This window comes from Verticillium alfalfae, genomic scaffold (genome assembly GCF_000150825.1).
Source record: "Verticillium alfalfae VaMs.102 supercont1.2 genomic scaffold, whole genome shotgun sequence".
NCBI lineage: Eukaryota > Fungi > Ascomycota > Sordariomycetes > Glomerellales > Plectosphaerellaceae > Verticillium > Verticillium alfalfae.
The window spans coordinates 551,524-570,534 of record NW_003315037.1 but is presented as its reverse complement, the minus strand read 5'-3'; the positions used below and the strand labels follow the sequence as shown (position 1 = coordinate 570,534).

Sequence of the window (19,011 nt, the reverse complement as noted above, 5' to 3'; positions counted from 1 at the left end):
GGGGGGAAAGAAACAGCAAGAGTCCAAGGTTGTGTGTCCGTGGACGATGATGTATGGGCTGGATAGTATATCAGTCATGATCGAGACTCGGCGACGTCAAGGGCGGAGGAAACGAATTGGAGCAAAGGCGGCGTTGGGGGAACGAGTGCATAAGCGTCGTTGAGGTCGGCGGCGGGCGCAGCTGCAGTGCAGGTAAGTATGGGTGATGTCACATGTGAAGATCCGGGCTTGATCTAGCTCCCAAGCTCCCAAGCCTCCAAGCCTTGAACGATACTGACATGGCAGGTCTGTGGAGCTCGCGTGGTCTTGGTGTGAGCAACCCTGATCCCCGGCATGCGACACAAACCCAATCAATCAGAAGGCGACAGGATGGAGTCCCGTCTACACCAATCACATTATTCCATATCCTCGGGCAGCACCAGCAAGCATCACGACGTTGAGCTGAGGCTAGGCCGGGCTGCAACACGCAGAGAAGGTAATGGTCATGAGCACACCCAGAGTTGCCTTCTCCATCATTCGTCATAAGTATAAGCACTGCTCCATGCCCGCGACCGTTCGGGATGAATGAAGTACCGTTGGGCCACGAAAGTCTGGTGTACCCACCGAGAGCACGTGACGATAAGATAAGGAGTCGGAATTCGAGTGTGCAAGAGTCGCATCGCAAGTCGGTCGATCCAAAAGTCGGTCCACCTGTCAGTCGTCCCCCAGTCAGTCCAAACCCGCGTCTCCCGCGTCGCCAAGCCTCGAAAACCACAGCCATGCCTAGCTCGTGCAAAGAACTCCGTACGTTTCGCCCACGTCTTCTCGCTGTCTGTCCGTCCGTCGTCTTGGCTAACCGCTTGTTCCAGGCGAGGCCCTCGCCCAGTGCCTCCAGGAATCCGACTGCGTCATGGTCCAGCGCAACACGGCCGCCGACTGCCTCCGCCCGCCCCTCGTCCACGAGCTCCCGACAAAGTGCCAGCAGCTCAAGAAGGGCTTCGGCGAGTGCAAGCGCGGCATGGTCGACATGCGCAAGCGCTTCCGCGGCAACATGCCCGTCGCCTACAAGACCATGGCCGACGCCGAGGACGGCAAGGGGTACCAGCTGTACGCCGGCCGTCCTGCCTTTGCCGGCGGCCGCGGCCAGACGGACGGCAACGAGCCGGCGCCCAAGGACTGGAGGGAGGTCGAGAACGAAGAGTACAGGAGGCAGCAGCTCGCCGAGCAGCTCAAATCTGGGAGGTAGCAAGCAGCCGCAGCACGCATGTACGATTAGGGGTGGTTCCTTTAAAGCATGGAGGGCAAGACAGGCGTCAAGGGCATTGGCTTTCGAATGACCGCGACGAAGGCGGGTGGGCGCTGTCAACACCGCTCACAATGGCCGAAATCTGGTCTATACCAGTTGTACATTTCTACTCATAACATCACGAACGGTTGGGTGACCGACGAGAACGTATTTCACCGCAAGCGTCATCATCCATCAGTACAGGGCGTACCAGATTGAGCTGTCAACTTGTTTATTTATTCATTTTAAATTTTCCAAACGTGGCTCATTGCATTTCATTGATTACTCTTGCTCGCTACTTGCAGCCGCCTCATCTGCTGGCTGTCTCAGCTAGTCTGGACCCTGGACTGGGGCACGTGCATGCCAACGAAGTCGAGGCTTTGTGGGCCGATGCGCCATCTTACGAGGCCTCTTAGGCCTTTCTCTGTTGTTTCGCTTCCTCATACACCTCGTCTCCAATCACCGCAAGAAAAGAAGTGCTAGAAAATATGGGTATCTAATGAAGAACCTCGTCCTGTACCGGTCGGGGTATCATGGAAGACGCAAAGATCTCAGAAGAAAGATACGGGCAAGGTCAGGCGCGAACGCCTCGAAACCCCCAGAGGGGGCCGATACTCGGGCGTATGGAAAGGCCCTCACAACAATCGTTGCGCAAGGGAGCAATGTACACGTCTAGCAGGCATTGCCGTCCTGTGGTCATTAGATCAGAACATCGCCCAGGGTCAGGATCCGAGATGGATCGCCCGTGAAGCGGTTGTGGTAATCCACAATCCCTTGCGCGATGCTAGGGAAGTCCTTGATGTTGCGCTGTCTCATGTCTTGCAAGAGCTCTCGCAAGCCGTTATTGTACTGAACCCTCATGGGTCCGTCAACGTTGGTGCCACCGAGCTGGAGGAGGATCTGGTCGTCTAATGAAGCGAAAGAGGGGAACGTCAGCGTCCTCGTGAAAGGGGAACAGATAGCTAGAGCTGGTCAGACGGTTCGCACGGGACGTGGCTTACCAGGCAGTTTCATGGATTCGAAATGCTGGTACTCGCATTCCGACCCTTGGGGCACCTCCGACCATCTAGTTGATCTGGACACACTGGAAGATTGGGGTCGATCTTATTGCTGTATGTAAGCGATCGTAAGCCCCCAGCAACCATTTTCTGGAAGTCAGGATGGTAACGGTAGTTGCGGAACAACTGGAAGGGACTCTCGTAGGGACTAAAGCCGTTCTCGCTTGAGCTGCGACCGTCCTGGCGAGCGGGGCGTGGCTATCGAACAATTAGTCACTTGAGTGCACCAATATTTGGAACCCGACTTGTACTTCTCTTGCGTTGTTGTTGAGACCTTCATCCGGATGAGACTCATCAATGCCAACAGATATCTGAACCGGCTGGGTGGAGACATCAACCGAGGGGGACTGCGAGCCGATCCCTGGGCCTGTAAGCGGCAGCACGTCTTCATCGTCAATCACGGCCACTGTATCGTCTGATTCACCTGAAGGTGAGTCCACCTGCATATCAGTTTCCTCATTTCCACTTTCGTTGCCTTGGCCTGTTCCAGTTGAGCCAGCCGTAGACAAGGCCGCTGCTGGAGACGGATGGTCGGAATGATCTGGTACATTGCTAGCATGGCTGTCACCCGTCACGGGTACAGGCGATGCACCACTTGAAACTCCTGTGTCGGGGCTCGACTTCTTGGGAGCTTCTGCAGCCACCTCAAGTCCGGGCGTGTGCTGGGCAGCGATAGCCGGATCAGTCTGACCACCCGCGAAATTCTCCAAGGCCAAGGGCGTGACTAGCTCGACAGTCTTCCCGGCATCGTTATCTCGCGCCAAAGAGGGGATTTCCACGCCTCCGTCGGTATCCTCTTTGTCTGCGCCCTTATCGGCAATTGTCGAAGTACGTTGCAAGGCAGTCTCAGCATCATCAACAATGGACTCTTGAGCTGTTACCCTGCGCGCCCCATCCGGTGAGTAAGGGGGTTCATCTTCACCTGCATGGCATTAGTACGACATGGACGAATAAAACACATGAAATACATGCTGTTCGACTTACCCGATGCTACAAGTTCTTGCAGGCCGTCGAGTTCATCCTCGGCGGAGCGCTTCTCAGCGTCCTCCTGCTCGATCTCCTTCTCCAGACGTGCCATCTGTGACTGCAGCAGTCGAAGTTTGGATTTCTTGGCTTGCAGTCTTGACTGCATGCCTGGCAAGCTTTGACTCAGGACGCGTACGCGCTGCAAGCGATCTGAACCAGACCTGGCGATATCGCGATTCTTTGGGAGCTTGATTGAGCCCATTTCTGGCGCAACGGGGGACGAACGATTTGTGTTGCTGCCCACACTAAGCGACGGGTCCAGGGACTGCACGCGACGAAGAGAAGGCGTCGCGGTATCCGAATCTGCTGCCGTGTCCGGGGTGGGGCCGCCCGATTTTGGCAAAGCAGCTTGTCCATTGCTCCCACTGAGGGCAGACTTGAGTTTCTTGCGCGCTTCGGCGAGAGCGATCTTGCGCTTCATAGCCTCGATCTGCTTGTCCATAACTGCCAGGTGACCAGGAGGCGTAGCAACGCGGGCAGGGCCAGTATCGGAAAATTGTCGCTGGCCTGCAGGCTCTGACAGAGGTGGGACATCACGGAACGAAGTAGTTCTCCGGAAAGGATGGTCAGAGGACTGCACATTAGTGTTGGACTCGTCGCCAGAGCCAATTTCCATCTCGACGTCGTCATCTGACCCTTCACTAACGTCGATCACAAGTTTGCTCTTGCGCGACGGGCCAAGAGGGCGCGTATGGATGTTTGCTTGGGCATAGCCATCAAAGTCGGTTGCGACAGGTCGTTTTCGCTGATTGCTGGGTGACTGTGCGTGCTGAGAAGTAGACGGCATGAAGAGGCCGGGAATGACAGACCGCGCGGAATCGGGGACGGGGATATCCACCTTGGCAGGCAATGGGTGAGTGGGAGTTGATGTGACGGACAATGACGGCGGAGGGATCGAGGGCAAGCCGTTCGTGGTCGCAGGGGGCACGGGTTGAGCTGCTTCAGAACCCTTTCGAGAGGCTGCCTTCTGGGCACGGGCTTCGCGAGACTTTTGCAAGGCCACCATCTTTTCTTGCAGTTTCAGCTGCTTTTCGTTGCTATTCTCAGCTCCTACTGTTCCTGTCGACACGACGGCTGTGGTTGTTCCAGACAATGCTTGCTTTGCGGCAAGAAGTCGGGCAATCCGATCTTTCCGTTCCTCTGCCTTGCCTGTGGCAGCTACAACTGGTTCGTTGGCTGAGCTGTTGGCCGAGGCCGATGGCTGTGTAATGTGCGGGACATTGCTTTGAGGCATGACCGGACGAGTTTCCTGAATATGGCTTGAAGAAGACAGGCCAGGGATATGGGAGCTGAGTCCGCCATCTTTGACAGGATGCGAGTCGGGGACAGGATCCAGGCCAAGGTCGTTGAAAAGCACCCTGACCAAGTCTTTATCAATACCTTCAGAAACAAAATCATCGTATCTCACGTCGAGCGACCAGAGGCCTAGGATCGCGGAGCGTGCCTTGGTTTTGGCCTGAAGGAGGACATCTGCAGAAGGAGCAGTTGGGGGTGCTGCCGCAACTCGACTGGCGGTCGAGTGGGACGGCTGTTCCTTGGTTCGAACGGTGGCTCGAGACATTCCAGGCTTCAGGGCAGGTTGAATCTCATGCGGAGAGAGGTAGGGGGAGTAAGAATCTCGTCCTGGGCGCTTAGGTTAGTATTTCACGTCAGGGGCCTCGTTGGAAACAGTCCTTCCGTACCTGTCGTGGGAGCATCACCGGGACCCGCCGCAACATCAGGCCAGACCTTTTTGCCAGACTGAGCACTGTTGTCCTGGTGTTGTTGATCTTGCTGATTAGACACAGTTGGCTCGTACAGATCGTCGTACTCGCCCTCGCTTAATTCGCCTTCCTCTGCCCTGTCGCTTGCATGTTGGCTCTTCAACCCGTTTCCAGGCTGCTCGCTACGCTTGTTCGAGGCTCCATTGGAGCGACCACCACGCGGCTGATAGTATTGGGAGGCGGGCACTAGGTTGGGCTCGTGCGACGGCTGCGCGTGGGTTGCCTGGTGTGTTTGTGGCCATGGCGCAGGCACGTCACTCGTCGGAGCACCAAACGCAAGACCGGGGATGACGCTCCTGTTCTGCTCGTAGGAAGCTTGTGCAGACACCATGTTGAAGCTGGGAAAGGCATTGCCGTTGGGCGGGGGCTGGCCTGGAGCTGGCTGGGAGTAGGTCGGTTGAGCTGGATACAACGGAGGTGCATAGGAAGACTGTCCCTGGTATGGGACACCTCCGTAATAAGAGTTGTAAGTCATGGTGAGCTGGTGCAGAGTCAGCTAGCACGCGGGATTGAGTTCAACGACACCCGAGGTAGGGATCATGCGATGATGTCCAGCTACAAGTAACTCGCTGCGTGCCGAAGAATGATCGCGCGCTCAGAGCGTAAAAGGAAAGTCGCGATACGAAGGATCCACGCGTGGATATTGTGGTGGAGTGTACAAATCGTCAAGTGGATGCACGAGAGAGAGAGTTTCGATGACGCGTTCGGCGACCGAATGGTTCGCGTATGCTGTGAAGACCCTCGACCGGCCCAATATCGCTGGTCGCTCTCGCTGGTTACAGAGGGTCGGTTTGATTCGAGGTTTCCAGACGCGCGCATCAAGGCGCATCAAACACGTCTGGTTCGTTCGAGACCAAGACTGCTCTGGGCAAACAAGGCAGACTAGCAGCTAATGTATCGCGGGTATAGCGTCGAGATGCAGCGAGCGTGGACGGGGCGAGGCAAGCCGATGTGTGAGGGTGAAAGAATTCGCGAGTGACGGGCATTTCAGAAATGAGAGGGTCTCGAAGTCTCAACCTTGGCACGCTAGTCCCTAAAGGCACCCTGCTGGCGCTTGTTCCATGCTGTCACACGTTCTCTGGTTCACCACCATAAGTTGTCCTTATTAGGACTAGCGTGTGTCTGCTCTGATAGCCAGAACTTGCAATGCATGATGTCGACCGATGGGATGGATGGGCGTTATAGGACGCTGGGGTCTCGCTCTTCACTAAAAGAGCTATTGGGCAACCCACCACGCAGTTGGACAAGCCCGAACAACAGAACTGGGACAAGACTACCCCTTTCTGAGCTGGCCCTCGCTTTGTCGCTTTAAGAAAAAGATGCGCGATCAATTGCGCTTTAATTGAAAGCATTTCTCGTGGTTTCTCATAGTGGAAATTCACAAGAGACATGGAATACCTTCCATTGAACACATGTGCATACTCACCGGAGAGTCCAATCTACATCAAAGGCTACTACTGTGCCACCTGATGTCTTCCATCATATACTGCACCGAACCCTGTCGATCGAAAGCAACGAGCTTGACCTGTCAACCACATCACGACAGGCGCTCGATAGCCTGTATGCCACTGTGAGTGCTTCCAAGGAAATTTGGGAAGCCGACAGTCACTGCGGCCTAAAGAGATATTCTTAAAACGTCTCACCACACCTAGATCACGAAAGCGATCGCTTTTACTTGCGCTTCCCTAGAGCATGACAGCATACCAGGCAAACGCAGAATCTTTCAGCATTTTGTCCTCTCGGCGCTTCTTGGGCTGCTCGGCTCTTCTCGTGGAGAGAGATACTAGACAGCTCGAGATATCTGTTCTTGGAGACCTCATAGCTTTTTTTTTTCTTTTTTTTTGAAGCTGGTGACAACTGTCTCGTCCCCTGTCGCTCTCGATATTGCCGCCAAACAACTTGCTTTGGGGACTTCCAGGCCTCTAATGATGAAATATAGAATCAAGGCCTTCTACGGGGTAGGCTGCTGGAGCTCACTCTGTTTGCTTCCCCACTGTTCATACTTTTACAGCCTCACAACTGACCCCGAGTCCTCAAGAGTACAATTCATACTTGGCAATGGATACCTTGCGTACGAATTCTCCGAACTTGACCACATGTATCATGCGAGAATATTCGTGAGAAAGTCGCGTAGTTATTTATGAATAGTCGGCCTTCCCAAGAAGTTGTCACCAGAAGGGTTTCTATCGACATTGGTCATGGCTGTTGGTGAGTTGCGTTATGTTGTCGTTTGAGGTAATCTTGATCGACTGTAAATTGCGAAAATCCGCACCATCGCACATTTCAGAGATCCCTCGATAACTTAGACATCCTGCTGAAGATGCCCCGAAACACTGAATGCGACGTTCGGCCGGTACTGGCTGTGTTTCTTTCCGATCGGTCCATCCACCACCAAAGCGACCCTGGGTTAGCTGGTGACGTCCACAGCAAATATTACATAAGCACACCACTGGGTCCTTTTGGAACGAGGAGCCACTTACCCGTTTGGTTCGGGGGCCTGTCTTGGCGGAGCGCCTACGTCACGTGTAGGTCGCTCCTGGGTTTGTTTACTTTGGGGATGTGGGTGGTCCAGAGCAACCAATCCCTGACGATCGACGTCAACACGACTTGGGCGTGAGATGCCTACCTTGTCCTCCTTTCCAATTCCACCTTTTACATCACCGCCACGCGCACGCGATTGACACTGTCTTTCTCATTCCTCGACTTTTATTACTGCCCGAGACTGTACACGATTCTTTCTACTTCATCTTCCCTGACTTGCTTAAGCCGAGTCAGAGTCTCGTGCCTCGATCCTAACGAACCCGCCGCGCACCCCGAAGCCTCTATGTATTCCCTGCAGGTATAGGCAGCCGGATCGGAAGTCGGACCACAGCAGTGACAGCCAGGTTTCCCAGCTGTTAGGTGGCTTTGAGCAGCAGGATCTCTCACAGTACCCGCCCAACCACCCACCATGTCGATACGTAACAACCCTTTTGCCAGAATGGCCTCGGCCTCGGCCTCACCTTCCCCAGGACCAGGCGACAGTCGGCCAAAGTCCACCCTTTTCTCTTCACCTTCGCCGCTTTCCAATGTCTCGACACCGACGGGCCATGCGCGCACACAGTCACATACATCCTTCAACCCCCCCTTGGCATCAGCGGGCGGGTCGCATCGGCATTCACGGAGTGACTCGCGGAACGGCACGCCTCTATCCAACACCTTTGCGCCGTCGTTCATCAAGACGGAAGAAATGCAGCGCGGTACCGGGGCCGACGCAGTGAAAGGCATCGAGGGCGAGAATGACTTCTCTGGCAAACGCTATGTATGGCTTAAGGACCCGCAAACAGCATTCGTCAAAGGCTGGGTTGTAGAAGAATTGGGCAAGAACACGCTTTTGGTCCAATGTGACGATGGGACAGTGAGTGAACCGAGTACTCACAACCGTTGAGATGCTAATGCACGTCACAGCAACGCGAGGTCGACGGCGACAGCGTCGACAAGGTCAACCCTGCCAAGTTCGACAAGGCAAACGATATGGCCGAATTAACACACCTGAACGAAGCATCGGTCGTTCACAACCTTCAAATGCGATACCAAGCCGACCTGATATACACATACTCTGGCCTCTTCCTCGTCACCGTCAATCCCTACTGCCCACTACCAATCTACACCAATGAATACATCAGTATGTACAAAGGCAGGAGCCGCGAGGATACGAAACCTCACATCTATGCCATGGCCGACCAGGCTTTCCGGAACCTTGTAGACGAAGGCGAGAATCAAAGTATCCTGGTGACGGGTGAGTCAGGCGCTGGAAAAACCGAAAACACCAAAAAGGTTATCCAGTATCTCGCCGCCGTTGCGCACTCAGAGTCTCCGGCCAAGGCTCGATCTCAGCAGTCCAACCTCTCTCAGCAGATTCTTCGGGCGAACCCAATTCTCGAAGCGTTCGGCAACGCGCAAACAGTCCGAAACAACAACTCTTCTCGATTTGGCAAATTCATCAGAATTGAATTCAATCGCAATGGCTCGATCGCTGGCGCGTTCATTGACTGGTATCTTCTCGAGAAGTCACGAGTTGTCGGAATCAACTCACATGAGCGCAACTATCATATTTTCTACCAGCTCTTGAAAGGCTCCGATCGAGCTATGAAGCAAGATTTTCTTCTGGACGGGCTGGACGTTGAGGATTTTGCATACACTCGTAATGGCCACGATACAATCACCGGAGTTTCGGACCGTGCCGAGTGGGAGTCGCTCATAGAGGCATTCGACGTTATGAACTTCTCCGACAAAGATCAGTCTGCTATTCTTCGTACAATTGCTGCTATCCTGCACCTTGGAAACATCTCAGTTGTCAAGGAAAGCCGTGCCGCCGATCAAGCAAGGCTGGCCCCCGATGCCAAGGAGCAAGCCGCGAAGGTCTGTAAGTTGCTCGGAGTTCCCCTAGAGCCATTTCTCAAGGGCCTCCTTCACCCAAGAGTCAAGGCTGGTCGGGAATGGGTTGAGAAAGTACAAACACCCGAACAAGTTCGGCTTAGTCTTGATGCTCTCGCCAAAGGTATCTACGAACGCGGCTTTGGTGACTTGGTCACTCGCATCAACCAACAGCTTGACAGAACCGGTATGGGCCTCGACGACTCGCACTTTATCGGCGTGTTGGATATCGCTGGTTTCGAGATCTTTGACGACAACAGCTTCGAGCAGCTGTGCATCAACTACACGAACGAGAAGCTGCAGCAATTCTTCAACCACCACATGTTCGTGCTCGAGCAAGAGGAGTACGCTCGCGAACAGATTGAGTGGCAGTTCATCGACTTCGGACGTGATCTACAGCCCACGATTGACCTCATTGAGGTTTCGAATCCCATCGGCATCTTCTCGTGCCTCGATGAAGACTGCGTCATGCCTAAAGCCACCGATAAATCGTTCACGGAGAAGCTCAACTCGTTGTGGGACAAGAAGTCAAACAAGTACAGATCCTCCCGACTCGGCCAGGGCTTCGTGCTCACACATTACGCCGCCGAGGTTGAGTACTCAACACAGGGCTGGCTGGAGAAGAACAAGGATCCATTGAACGATAACATCACGCGGCTGCTTTCAGAATCCACGGACAAGCACGTTGCCAACCTCTTCGCGGATTGCGCTGATACAGACAACGATGCCACTGGTGGTCGGAGCCGCGTCAAGAGAGGTCTATTCCGCACCGTCGCCCAGCGACACAAGGAGCAGCTGCATAACCTGATGACCCAGCTCCATTCAACGCATCCCCATTTCGTTCGGTGTATTCTGCCCAACCACAAAAAGAAGCCTAAGCAATTTAACGGGCCCTTGGTGCTGGACCAATTGCGATGCAATGGTGTTCTAGAGGGCATCCGCATCGCGCGAACTGGTTTCCCGAACCGTCTCCCCTTCGCAGAATTCCGCCAGCGTTACGAGGTGCTCTGCCGAGATATGCCACATGGGTATCTCGAGGGCCAGGCTGCTGCTGCCTTGATGTTGGACAAGCTCTCACTGGACAAGACGCTTTACCGTGTAGGCCTTACGAAGGTCTTCTTCCGTGCTGGTGTTCTTGCTGAGTTGGAGGAGCAGCGCGATGCACTGATCACCGACATCATGGCAAGGTTTCAGTCTGTGGCTCGAGGTTACATCCAGCGCCGGATTGCGTTCAAACGGCTATTCCGGACTGAAGCCACGCGAATCGTGCAAAGAAACTTCCATGTTTATCTCGACTTAGTAGATAGTCCCTGGTGGCAGCTCCTCGTCAAGATGAAGCCGCTTCTCGGGGCAACTCGAAGCTCCACTGAGGTGAAGAAGAAGGACGCAATGATTCGTCAACTCCACGACAAAATCCAACAAGAAGCTTCAGACCGCCAAAGGCTGGAAGACGAGAGGAGAAATGTCCATACCGAGATGCTTCGTGTTCAGAAAACGCTTGAGAGCGAGAGAGCTCTGGCTCTTGATAAAGAGGAGATATTCAAACGCCTGCAACTGCGCGAAACCGAACTTGAGGAGAAGCTCGCAGGCGCTATCGACGACCAAGAGCGCCTTGAGGATCAACTGGACGATCTGCTCGCTGCCAAGAAACTAGCTGAGCAGGACGTCGAAAAGTATCGATCACAGCTCGAGCAGGCTGCCTCGCTCATTGCTCGTCTCGAGGATGAAAAGGCACACCTCTCCAGGCGTACTGTCGAGCTTGAAGCATCCATCGAGGAAACTTCCCACAAGCAATCGGAAAGGAGTGAGCAAGAGGCAGCCTTGGAAGATGAAATCAAGATGCTTCAAAGTCAGCTCGCACTCAAGGATAGGAAAGCTCGGGACCTGGAAGGCAAACTGCTCCAGGTTGACCAGGACCTGGGCGTCAAGCTCATGTCGACGCAGAAGGACTTGCAATCAGCCAAATCCAAGGAATCGCAGCTCCTTCACGAGAACCGGAACATACAGCAGCAGCTCTCCCAACTCTCCAAAACCTCGACCGATTACGAAGACCTTGTTCGTAAGAAGGAAAGTGAACTTACTTTCATCCGAAGCGAGAATAAGAAATATGAACTGGAGCGACGTTCGTTCGAAGAGCAGAAGAAGGCAATGGCTGCAGACAAGGAAAAGATATCCGCTAGGCTACACGATGTTCAAGCCGAAATCACGGCTATGAAAACGCAGAAGTTGCAACTCGAACGAGAAGCCGAGGACGCCAAGAAGCTACTTGAGGCGCGCCTTTCTGAAGACGCGCAGGCCGACGAGAACCGCCAAGTTCTCGAATCTCAAATCAAGGATCTCAAGGACCAGCTGTATGGCGTTCAGGTGGAGCTGAGTCGGGAACGACAGTCTCGTGACGACGTTCTGCTGCTTAGCGACCATAAGTACAACGCCTTGAAGGAAGAATTTGATGGCTTGAACGAGTCCAAGATCATCATCGAAAAGGAGCTCTATGTCCAACAAGATACGTTGCGCAGAACCATGGAGGCTCGTGCGACGGCAGAATCAGAGCGAGATGAGGCTCGGCAGGAAATCAGACGTCTCCGAGTGGCCAAGACGCAAGCGGAGGAGGCACGTATCCAGGCGGAGGTGGCTGGAGAGCGAGCCGCATCGCGCGTCGCTCGGGAACGTGAAGAGAGTCTCCGCGGGGACTTGACTGCTGCCCAGGAACGTCTGACTTGGTTTGAGGAAGAGTGTGCAAAGCTCAACCACCAAGTCGAAGATCTCAACAAGCTCATCTTGTCGTCAGGAGAGTTCGGCCTCAAGAATGACCAGGCTAAAGAAAGACTCGAGCGTGAGCTCACCACGGTCAGAAGCCGACTAACAGCATCCGAAAACGACAACAGGGCTTTACTCAATAAGCTGCAGCAGAAGGGTCTTGAAATCGCACGCTCCACTTCAAGGGCCAGCGACGCTTCCCGTGGGCAGGTTCTTTCTTTGCAGCGTGAGAAAACCCGCATTGAGGAGCAGAACGTGAAGCTTAACAAGCAACTCGGTGACGCACAACTCAAGATCGCTGGCCTGGAAAAGAAGGCAGAAAAGTTGCAGCTCAACGTGGAGGATCTCAACCATGAAGTTGCCAGAGAGACCAAACAGTCACGCAATGCCGAGAAAGCTACGTCAACCTCAGCTGCTCAACTTGCCGAAGTAAACCGGGCTCTGGATTCGGAGAAACAGCTCCGTGGCCAAGCTCAAAGCACAGTTCGGACGCTGCAATCGACTTTGGACTCCAGAGAGAAGGAGCTGGAGGAGCTGCGTACTCAAATGTTGCAAATCCTCAAGACCGTGGAGCCTGATGCCATGCCTCCCATGCAGGATGACAGCACTCAAGACCGGAATATTGCACGAAACTATGACCTTGTCCGCAAGGTAGAGGATTTGCAGCAAAATCTTCGCGTACAGGCTACGGCAAGGGCCAATGCCGAATCGCAGCTTGCCGATCTACGCGCAGCACGGTCTGAATCGCCCATGCGGCCGAAGCTTGAGGAGATCCATCCTAATGAGGCTCCCTTCACCGGTTCACCAACGCAAAGGCGGTCAAAGGCACACGCCCGAAAGATTTCCAACACCTCGACTCCCACTCGTCGGCACGCGCCCATTGATAGTGAAGGTCTCGATTCGGCTCGCTCGGACCGCACTGCAGATCTCTTAAGCTTCAACAACCGTATGGATCTCAAGACTGAGGTCGAGGAGCTCCAAAATCAGCTACAGTTGGCTCATATGCAAAACCGTCATCTTCAGAGCCAAGTGGACCGCAGCACCCCCGTTCCAGAGACGTACTCTGACGAAAGCCCTTCCATGCGTCGCATGCAAAAACTGGAACAGGCCAACTCAAGACTCCACGGTATGCTCGACGACTCGACTGCCAAGGTCTCTGCTCTTGAAAAGAGCATCCGCAGCGGAGAACTTTCGCTGCGCGACATCCAGACCCGCTCACATGAGGAGATTCTTGATGTGCTCAACAGCCAAGAGGATTCACGAAGGTCTCTGCTACATAGCCACAAGAACGCTGTCTCGGAGCTCACCGACGTGAAGACCTACTTTGAGAAGATGCGTCACGAGCGAGCCCGCCTTGAAGTCGAACTACGCGACTCCAAGTCGGACCTGCAAGAAATGACCATGGCCAGAGAGCAAGAGGCCGCCAGCCGCAGCCAGTTACTGGAAGAGTTTTCTGATCTTCAGATTCGCCTAGATACCGAGACTTCGAAGCTGGCAGATCTATCGTCAAGCCTCAACCTCTACAAGGGCCGCTCTGACGAGTACTTCAGCAAGCTTGAGCAGGCAGAGATTGCTGTGCTCAAAGCCAGCCGGGCTGAGCAGTTCGCGAAGGCCCAGGCTCGAGAGGCAGAAGAGACGTGCGCGGAAGCGATGGCGGAACGCAAGAAGATGGATGGCATCATCGAGGACCTTCAGCGCCAGAGCCAAAGACTCGAGGAGAAGGTGGAGGATGTGTCGACTGACCTCGATGCCGCAATGCAAGCCAAGAAGAGACTGCAACACGAGCTTGAAGACTACCGGAACCAGAGAGCCAACGAAATCGAGGACAAGGAATCAAGCCTGGAACAGACACGTAAAAAGTACCAGGCCGAGTTTGCGACTCTCACGAAGGAACTTGACCTAGCTCGCGAAGAGAAGCTATTCAAGCAGGCGGAGATCACTCGCCTTAGGGAGGAGTTGGATGACCTTCGATCCAAGTGGGATGATGAGGTTCTCAACAGCTCAACTTGGTCAAAGGAGAAGGCGCGACTCGAGTCGACTCTGGCCGACGTTGTCTCTTCCCGCGATGAAGCCGTCAACGCCCATGGCGAGGCCCAGAGCAAGGTGGTGTCCCTCCTCTCGCAAGTCCGGACGCTTCGCACGTCTGTCGACGATGTGACCTCGGAGCGGGACCTGCTCATCCGAGAGAAACGCAGTCTTGAGGCGCGTTTCGAGGAGGCTAAGGCTGGCCTTGAGGATCTCGCCAAGGGTGATAGCCCGTCACTCCGGGATGCGGCCAACGCTGACAAGGAGATTTTGGATCTCAAGTCAAGCTTGGCGCAAAAGGAAGATATCACAGCTGCAGCGATTGAAAAGATGAGGCGCGCTGAATCGCTTGCCTCTGAGATGCAGAAGGAGGCTATGGTCGAGCGTGAGACCAGCGCCCAGCTGCAGAAGGCCAAGGCAGCCCTGGAGAAGTCACTCAACGAGGTGCAGATCAAAGTCGTTGACCTGGAGACCAAGGGGTACTCCAGCGCCAGCAACGACATCAAATTCTTGCACAAACGTATCCAAGAGGTGAGTGCAATGTTTCCAAAGAGATTTTCCAATGATGCAGGACACTGACTTGAGCTTGCTGCAACAGCTGGAATCGCAACTCGAAGACCAGGAAACGGAGAGGTCCAAGTCGCAACGATCGGTGCGTAACGTTGACCGTATCGTCAAGGACTTGCAAAGTCAGATCGACCGCAAGGACAAGCAAAACTCGCAGCTATCAGACGATGTTTCGCGGATGCGTGACAAGGTCGACAAGCTGCTGCAGACCATTGAGGAATTGCAGTCGGCCGAGTCTGCGATCGAACTGGCGGCTCGCCGGGCGGAGCGCGAACTTCGCGAGGAGAAGGAGAGAGCCCTGCGTCTCGAGAGGGAGGCAGAAGGCCTACGGTCGATGAGGATGGAGATGGGGTCCGTCATGGGCGGTAGCATGCGCACGCGTGCTCCACCCAACATGTGGCGGACGGGCTTTGGTATCGACGATGATAGGAACTCCATGATCGACGTGCCTAAGCGGAAGAGCAGCATTAGTCGTGCGCCGAGTCTGACCAAGGGGTTCCTGTAAGAAGATGACAGATGGTGAACGGAGCACATAACTGTACGACTGATAGGGGGGGGGGACAAGGTGTTGTTCAATGGTCTACCGGCGTTTTTGGGGCTTGCATTCGAGGCCTGGTCAACATGGGCGAGAACTGGATCGGACACGGAGGCAGGACGGCGTATTGAGGCCTCAAGACGAACACGGGTTCGGGCCTCGGTTTAGCCATGGCGGCTGCTTGGTTGCGCCGTCTGTTTTATTTTTGCAACGCATGATCATTCAGGATAATGAGAGCATTGAACTACGTGCCTTTCGACGGGATGTGTTGATGATTCGCTGGCTCGCCGTTACACTATGGGATGCCGGTAGCCGCCCAGTTCGTGTGGTGGAGGATCCGGCTGCCTGCCTCGCAAGACCGAGTGAGGTGAGGGGCAAGCAGCCATGTCGCCGTCTGTCTAGATTGCCACGAGGTTCTTATTTCTTCTTGATGCTATACACATCTTTTTCCGTCCGCGTGAACTATCCATCTTCGTCCTCGAGCCCCGCGCAACACCAAGATGCCAAGCATGACCGAGTCTGACATTCGCCGCATCGTCGCCGAGACGGTAGCCTCCCTCCAGCAGACGGCGCCGCCCCGAGGCGTCTCGCACCCGCCGATGTCTCGCCGCGGCCACAACAGGGCCGGGTCCGGCTACGGGGATGACGAAGACGACATCGTGACGGTCGGCTCGGACTCGGAAACTTCGACCTCAGACTCGGCCTGTTCGAGCTGCTGCTGCTGTTGTTGCTCATGCTGCTGCTCTTCGTCTGATGACGAGGACGGGTCGAGCTGTGGCGCAGACGACGATGCGTGCTGCGGGTACGGATGCGGAAGCAGGAGAAGATCCAGCAGGATGCCGGCGGCGGAGAGCAGGAGGGGCAGGGGTATTTTTTGGCTGCTCCCCTGCGCTCGGAAGGGGGGATTTGGGGTGGCCGGGTTTGAGGGCGTTGTGCGGTACCCGGGCGAGGTGAGTTCTGCTTTTTTTTTTTTTGCCTGCTCCGTCGAAATGCTGTCCCTGAGGAAAATGGGCTGGAGGGATCAAGAGCTGACTGGGGTATGGAAAAGCGCGATCCCAGTGGATGGGGGGTTCTGCTCTCCAGGGGGGCAGATCAGTCTACACGCACGGCTCGCGATGATGGGAGAGCTGAGAGGCCCACCGCCTCATGCTGCCGCGGCGGAGGAGACAGAGAGCGGATGGGGAGGGAGAGGACGAGGGAGAATCTCAAAGAATCTCGGACAGGCGACCACGGAAACATGAGCAGCATCGAGGATGAACGTGAACATGTGCTCAGAGGGATGCGACTGACAAGCAGGGTTACGGAGACGGTGACGAGGCAGGCTCCCGCGAGAGAAGTCCTTGTTGCTACAAGGCGCGGACAACGCAGGGATGCATCACCCGGTCGGTGGCATAGGGGTGCCTCACCTGATCGGTGGCCTAGGGATGGTTCTGTTGAGCGGTTGCGTCCAGTATTGACGTCACCGCGCGAAGAGGATTTCCGAAGAACAGCGCCACGGTCGAGATCAAGGGTGCGTTGGGCGGATTTAGAGCCTTCAAGAGAAGAAGTCTGACTCCCAGTCAGAAACCCGGCCGGCGACGATGGGGGTCGGGAATAGCTGCATTCGTTCTTATCCATGCCACCCTTGATCCAGCAGGGGGTTAGATGCCTGTAATACTGTTCCGGCATGGCCGGCTTAATCTGACTTTCAAGAGACTTTGCAGCCCATCATTACGACATGCCCAGTCCTTCATTTCACGTCAAAATGCCTTTCTGCTTTCTGTCCTCCGTCAAGCACTCTCACCGTACCTGAACCCTCTCTACTCTCTTCACATCATTCGGCATGCGATAGATGCACAGCTCGTAGCAGAACTGACCCCACTCACCACTCGTTCCCTCCCGGACCGCCTCTTGCAGGTCAACGCGGTAGCGTTCACGGTACGCCCGCTTGATGGCCTCCATGTGCGCATGGTCCCAGTGGTAGCGTACCAAGCGCGAGATGAGCAGGTCTTTGCGCAAGCCGTCACGCTTCGAGGCTGTGAGTGCGTGGTTCAGCAGCAGCGCATCGCGAACAGGCTTGTTGATGACGCCATTCAGGATGTGCGCCAAGAGTTCGCCCTGAAGTTCTGCAGTCAGCATGGCCGTAATCACACACGACATCATCCGCCCTTGAGGGTCACAACGGAGTACCTACCACAAGGTTTCCGCTCTTCTTCAGCGCGTCTCGCGCAAAGTTGGTGCGGTAGGCACGCTCGTAGGTTTTGAGAACCTCGCGAAGGTGCTCGTCGCTACGCTGCACAACAATGCCGATCATGAGTGACTCGCCGCCTTTTTCGCTCTTGACTGCACGGCGCAAATCGTCGACATCCTGGTCCACGAGGTGGAAGTCCAGAGGCAAACGTCGACCATACTGATCGACGTCGTCCATGCGGCGCTCGTCGAGGACCATGAGAACGGCCTTCTTGAACTTGTCCTCCTTGAGCTCCGTCTTCATACACTTTGTCAGACTATTGTCGTACTTCTTATCGCTGAAAGAGTCCTTGATCAGACGGATTTCATCATTGGAACGACCCATCAAACTCTCAATCAGCAACTCCCGCCGCGTCTTGTCGCCCTGGTACCAAAAGTTCGCCCAGTAGGCCTCGCTTTCCCAGCGGCCAAGGGCCACAGCATAGCAAGCCTTCATTAAGCTTGGATCAGCGTCCTTGAGGCGTGAGCGAATATGCTTGGCAATGTTGACGCCCTTGCGATCGGCGCCCGTCTTGACAATCGATTTGTACTCGGTCCTCAGCTCCATAATCTGCTCGTGGCTCAGGCCGGGCAAAATTTCGATCAGTACGTTCGTGTCAGGCGCGCTATCCTCTTCGTGCCTTGAGCGCGTTGGCCAGGCGGGTCGCGTTATCCTCGGGATCGTCATGGAAACGGGCACGGCGTCTCCGCGTGCCGCGCTCGTCATCCGAGCCAAGGGGCGAGAGGGGCTCCATCACGTTCGGCCCGGCGTTGGAAGCAAGCAGCAGAGGTGATGGCATTGGCGACATGTCTTGGTAGGTGCCGCGGTAGGATTCGAGGAGGGGTGAGCCAGGAGCGGCAGCAAGCGTCATGCCTGCAGCAGGGGCGTGGGCGTTGTTGACGGACAGAGAAGACATGCGCTGGTGCGGCGGCTGGGGTGACCTGTCGCGGCGGCCGCCTCGGCGATCACCGCCGCCGGGCTCGACGGTCAGAACGTTGCTCGACGCATCGCTCCGGGACTCGCCATAATACTGTTTCTGCCGTGAAGGCCCAGGAGACGGCAGGGCCTGAGAGTATCTGGTGGCCGGATTAGGGCTTGCGTCTCGACGTGCGTATGGGTCTGCGCCATAGGTCAAGTCATCCTCATCCTTGCGCTTCTCGTAACCGCGTTGGCTCTTGTCGTCAACCTGGCCGTACTGGTATTGCGGCGGCTCGGCGTACTTGTATTGACTAGGAGGGGAAGAGGGCCGTGGCGACTTGGCGCGGGAAGTACGCTGGTCGCGGTCGCGATCATCAGGGCCTGCGCGGCTGCTGGGGCGGGCGTACTTTTGCGGCAGGTACTTGAGCTTGTCGTCGTCAATGGGTCGTGAATCCCTGCTGTCCCTGGGCTCA

The 19,011-nt window shown here is 55.3% G+C and overlaps 4 protein-coding genes across 4 annotated transcripts; 2 read left to right on the top strand and 2 right to left on the bottom strand.

Moving 5' to 3' along the window:
- Positions 1-758: 758 nt before the first annotated feature.
- Positions 759-1,225, top strand: VDBG_01654 (conserved hypothetical protein; the record flags this gene model as incomplete). The annotated part of the gene is made up of 2 exons (XM_003007420.1): positions 759-783; positions 849-1,225. The coding sequence occupies 2 exons, from the start codon at positions 759-761 to the stop codon at positions 1,223-1,225; spliced, it is 402 nt and encodes a 133-aa protein (XP_003007466.1).
- A 738-nt stretch (positions 1,226-1,963) lies between these two features.
- VDBG_01653 (conserved hypothetical protein) lies at positions 1,964-5,586 on the bottom strand (the record flags this gene model as incomplete). Its single annotated transcript, XM_003007419.1, has 6 exons — positions 1,964-2,172; positions 2,266-2,348; positions 2,447-2,520; positions 2,574-3,244; positions 3,307-4,971; positions 5,031-5,586. 6 exons carry the CDS (start codon positions 5,584-5,586, stop codon positions 1,964-1,966), a joined length of 3,258 nt encoding a protein of 1,085 aa, XP_003007465.1.
- Positions 5,587-8,061: 2,475 nt separating this feature from the next.
- VDBG_01652 (myosin-9) lies at positions 8,062-15,381 on the top strand (the record flags this gene model as incomplete). The annotated part of the gene is made up of 3 exons (XM_003007418.1): positions 8,062-8,412; positions 8,559-14,840; positions 14,908-15,381. The coding sequence occupies 3 exons, from the start codon at positions 8,062-8,064 to the stop codon at positions 15,379-15,381; spliced, it is 7,107 nt and encodes a 2,368-aa protein (XP_003007464.1).
- Positions 15,382-16,045: 664 nt separating this feature from the next.
- On the bottom strand, positions 16,046-18,187 carry VDBG_01651 (annexin ANXC4; the record flags this gene model as incomplete). The annotated part of the gene is made up of 4 exons (XM_003007417.1): positions 16,046-16,368; positions 16,818-17,091; positions 17,200-17,508; positions 17,585-18,187. The coding sequence occupies 4 exons, from the start codon at positions 18,185-18,187 to the stop codon at positions 16,046-16,048; spliced, it is 1,509 nt and encodes a 502-aa protein (XP_003007463.1).
- Positions 18,188-19,011: the final 824 nt, after the last annotated feature.